The sequence below is a fragment of the Raphanus sativus genome, chromosome 6, assembly GCF_000801105.2.
Source record: "Raphanus sativus cultivar WK10039 chromosome 6, ASM80110v3, whole genome shotgun sequence".
Taxonomy (NCBI): Eukaryota; Viridiplantae; Streptophyta; class Magnoliopsida; order Brassicales; family Brassicaceae; genus Raphanus; species Raphanus sativus.
In genome coordinates, this window is record NC_079516.1 from 28,383,711 (window position 1) to 28,388,151 (window position 4,441).

General features: G+C 48.7%; 1 protein-coding gene across 1 annotated transcript; it reads left to right on the forward strand.

Annotated features, from left to right (window-relative positions):
* The first annotated feature begins 2,177 nt into the window (after positions 1-2,177).
* LOC130495701 (uncharacterized) lies at positions 2,178-3,899 on the forward strand. The gene is made up of 3 exons (XM_056987173.1): positions 2,178-2,354; positions 2,787-3,601; positions 3,674-3,899. The coding sequence occupies exons 1-3, from the start codon at positions 2,178-2,180 to the stop codon at positions 3,897-3,899; spliced, it is 1,218 nt and encodes a 405-aa protein (XP_056843153.1).
* Positions 3,900-4,441: the final 542 nt, after the last annotated feature.

Below are 4,441 nucleotides of genomic sequence, written 5' to 3' on the forward strand. Positions count from 1 at the left end.
CCTTGGCCAGGTCCAGACAAGGATTAAGAGAAGGCTCTGGAGTCGATGACTTCGGAGTCGATCTCGAGGCCCGAGTTCTTCTCCTTGAGGCAGAAGGGATTGAGCTAGTGGGTCCATTGCGCTTAGTACTCTTGAGGATTTGGACATCTTCATCACCCGAGGTAGTGGCCTTAGCAACAGGCTTCTTGGCTGAGAGCTTTCCCGCGGCCTGTATGAATGCCTCCATAGCTTTTTCTCCTGTGGATCCCAACATATTACCTGCAAAGGACCAAAGCAGTCAATGAACCAGCTCGCAAGAAAAGGCATGATGTGAAAGGCTTACCCCAGATGCTGCACTGCCTTAAGACTTCTTTGCTGGTAAGAAAGGTGGTTTGACGACGCGACGGAGGAAGATCAAGAACTTGATCAACAACTTTCTTCCCTTCAGGCACGGACTTGCGAGACACCTCTGCAATAAAAAAAACAACGAAGACGAATCAGTATTGCAATCAAAGGCCGTTTGAGAAGAATAATAACCTACCCACTACATGCCAAATAGGAGAAAATCTGGGGAGGGTTACGAAGGCAAATCTCTCTGCCCATCTACTGCTAAAGACTGGATGATGCTTCCTTGCACTCTTCTCGATCTCTCGAACCAAAGCTTGGCTACTACGAGTGTGGAGGTAATATTTCCCCTTTGATCCAGGCATATCAGCGACATAGTACGAATAGAGCACCTCGTTCACTCCTATCACCAAGCGCTCCAAGTCGCCAAGGTTCTGTATTGCTATCAATGTCCTCCAGGCTGGAGGAGTCAGCTGACCCGGAGAAATTTCCAAGTGCTCCGAGAGTTTCGCGATCAGGGAAGGAACGCGATCCCGAAAGCCCGCCTCGAAGTACGCTTCGTAGATCGGGATCTCATCGACTTTGAAATCCGAAATTATGTCGGAAGGACCCGAAACTCGGATCTCCAGATCCCGGGGAAGATAATACTTCCTCCTCCACTCTTCAACATCTCTCTTTCCGATTCTGGAAACCGGACCCACCAGCAAAGACTCTTCGACTTCATCGCCGAAAGAAACATACTCCGCGACATCGAGGCAAGGATCCTCCCCATCAGCTATGGGTTCGGGGGATTGAGAAGAGGAGTTCACCGAACCCAGGGTGATCTATCTCTACTATCTACAGGGGACTCTAGGGAACCGTCGGACATCATCGATCTAGTATAAGAGAGGAAGAGAGAGAAGGGAAGAAGACGGCTACCTGAACGAGAGGAAATCTTCAAGAGAGGGATCCGCTGAGAGAGAGAATCTTGAGGAGAATAGAGAAGAAATGAGAAGAGAGAGACTTTGGTCTCAATCAAATGAAAGAAAGAAGGAGGAAACCCTAGGGTGGCGAACACGCGCCTCGTACAAATCGCCACGCGACTGAATGAGCGCCAAACGAAGAAACTCAATCGTCTTTGGGCCTGTTCGCTAAGCCCACTTCACTCGATCATGTTCAAAAAGCAAGGCTTGTACCCCTTGATTCTTCTAAAAGGGAACACTCCATCTCACATCTTCATTTGAGAACAAGCCAAGACGCGGGTCTAAACGCTCCAAGAAGATATGACTTTCAGAGCCTCGTAAAATCAGTATTTCATTTCATCAGCTAGGGTCCTCTCTTGGCCTACTGCTAAAAGATAAGGTACCCAAGAGAAAACTACTAAGACTCAAGAAGCACATGTTATCCCTTGATTTCCACGGGTAAATCAAGGAATAAGGGGCAAACTGTTGGGGAAAAATATCCAGACATGAGTTTTCTCTAGCTTCCGGATCGGTCATCGACTTCCGGACCCTTGTTCAAGAAGAAACCAGGAACTGACCCCTGCCTTGGGTCCGACCCCTTGGAGCAAAATAGAAGTTTTCTACCTAAAGGGAAACTTCCATTTTTCTGATTATGGAAGAGTTCTATTATTTGAAGCCGACATCTACGACTATAAAAGGGGAGCCCAAACCCTAGAATAAGTGATCGACTTTCGGAGACTAGAAGATTAGAGTTTAGGCGACTAGAACTAGGCTTTATACACCCAAACATTGTAGTCCCGATCAAAACACTCAATAACATCTTCTAGTTTACGATTTCTCTTGCTTTCATACAAATCCTCTAGTGTTCCGTAGAACTTAAACGATCCTACACAAAAATACCCTAACATTGATATGCTGGTAAAGTCCCTGGACGCTGAGGACCACATCTCGCACCTTCAACAAGCCTTCACTACTCTCAGGAGGTACAACATGAAGCTGAACCCTTCGAAGTGCTCGTTCGGGGTAAGCTCTGGGAAGTTCCTAGGGTATATAGTCACCCACAAGGGCATTGAAGCAATCCTAGAGCAGGTGAGAGCAATCCAGGTGATACCTTCCCCTCGCAACGTCAAGGAGGTGCAAAGACTGACATGAAGGATGGCGGCCCTGAGCAGGTTCATCTCCAGGCTATCTGACAAGTCGCATGCCTTCTTCAAAACCTTGAAGGACCCCAAGGACTTCCAATGGACCGATAAATGTGAGCAAGCCCTATCCGATCTCAAGGCCTATCTCACTACTCCACCTCTCCTCTCGAAACCCTTGGAAGGGGTAGTCCTACTGCTCTATCTGGCGGTATCAGAGCATGCAGTTAGTGCGGTCCTAGTAAGGGAAGAAGGAAGGAAACAGAACCCTATCTACTACGTGAGCAAATCATTGCTAGACACGAAAACCCACTATAGTCACCTTGAGAAGCTGGCCCTCGCCTTAGTTAACGCGGCTCGAAAGCTACGCCCCTACTTCCAGGCTTATCAAATTGTGGTGGTCACCTCTTTCCCCATCAAAGCAGTCCTCCACAAGCCAGAAGTGTCTGGACGACTAGCAAAATGGGCTATAGAGCTGGGGGAGTACGATGTGATCTTCCGGCCTGCAACAGCCATCAAGTCGCAAGTCCTAGCGGATTTTGTAGCTGAATTCTCTTCTGCCATGCTTCCAGCCCTGGAACAAGAGGTAAAGCTTCGTGATAGCGAAGGGGATAAAGGCGAATGGACACTGTACGTTGATGGGTCTTGTAACGTAAGGGGCGCAGGCGTGGGACTAGTCCTAACTTCCCCTACGGTGGAACCAGCCTCAAGGGCTGTACGATGCAACTTCAAAGCAACGAACAACAAAGCTGAGTATGAAGCTCTAATAGCAGGTCTGACACTCGCCAAACAGATGGGAGTAGAAGACATCCAGGTCTTCAGCGAGTCACAACTGATCATATGCCAAGTCCAAGGAGACTACCAGGCGGAAGATCCGAGTATGATCAGGTACCTATCTGTGGCTAAGCGACTACTCGACAGGTTTCGACACTGTAAGCTCACCCAGATAACTAGGGAGCACAACTCCCAGGCCGACGCTCTAACTAATTTAGGGTCCGCCCTAGAAACTATAAGTCATATGAGCATCCCACTACTGGTACTCCAATGGCCCGTAACCGAAAAGGAGACGAAGCCTAAAGAAGTATCTGTAGTAGACGAAGGAGAGACCTGGATGACTCCCATCATTAGCTATCTGAGGTACGACACCTTACCTGAAGATCGAGACGAAAGTCGGAAGATAAGGCGCCAAGCTTCCAGGTACTGCTTTTCCTAGGGGAAACTATACCGAAGATCCTTTTCAGGACCCTATCTATGATGTCTTACCCCTAGAGAAGCCGCCAGGATACTAGAAGAGCTTCACGAGGGAGAGTGTGGTTCCCATTCTAGTGGTCGGAGCTTGTTACTTAGAGCCAGAAGGGCTGGATACTACTGGCCAACCATTGCGAGGGAGTCCCCCAAACAAGCCAAACTCTGTAGCCAATGCCAGAAGCACGCGCCAGTCTCCAACCTTCCACAAGAGAACCTCAAGTTTCTAAGATCTCCTTGGCCCTTCTGAAAGTGGGACATGGACATCGTGGGGAAATTCCCTATGGAACCGGGGTAAAAGATCTTCCTCCTGGTCGTGACCGATTACTTCATGAAGTGGGTAGAAGCTGAAGCACTAGCCAAGATAACGGATCTCCAGATCAGGAAATTCCTATGGACCAACGTGTTCACACGCTTCGGAACTCCCCATGAGATTGTCACAGACAACGGACCCTAGTTCACAAGCTACAACTTCCGGAAGTTCTGCAAGGACTAGAACATCAAGCTTTCCTATTCAGCACCACGACATCCCCAATCTAACGGTCAAGCAGAATCCACTAATAAGACAGTGGTGAATATGCTCAAGAAGTGCCTAGAAGACGCCCATGGGCGATAGGCAGAAGAGCTACATGGAGTACATTGGGCCTATCGGACAACCCCGAAGACGGCTACCCAGGAGACTCCCTTCTCACTTGTCTATGGTGCTGAAGCGGTGATATCCACGGAGGTGCACGTAAGGACCACAGTCTTTGAATTCCTCTCCTATGAGGAGAACAAAGAGCTAATGTCCCT

Coding starts and splice junctions, on each gene's coding strand:
- LOC130495701 (XM_056987173.1), top strand. CDS start 2,178: ATGCTGGTAAAGTCCCTGGACGCTGAGGACCACATCTCGCACCTTCAA. Junction 2,355..2,786: donor TTGAAGCAATCCTAGAGCAG/GTGAGAGCAATC, acceptor CCCTACTTCCAG/GCTTATCAAATTGTGGTGGT. Junction 3,602..3,673: donor ATAAGGCGCCAAGCTTCCAG/GTACTGCTTTTC, acceptor TCTTACCCCTAG/AGAAGCCGCCAGGATACTAG.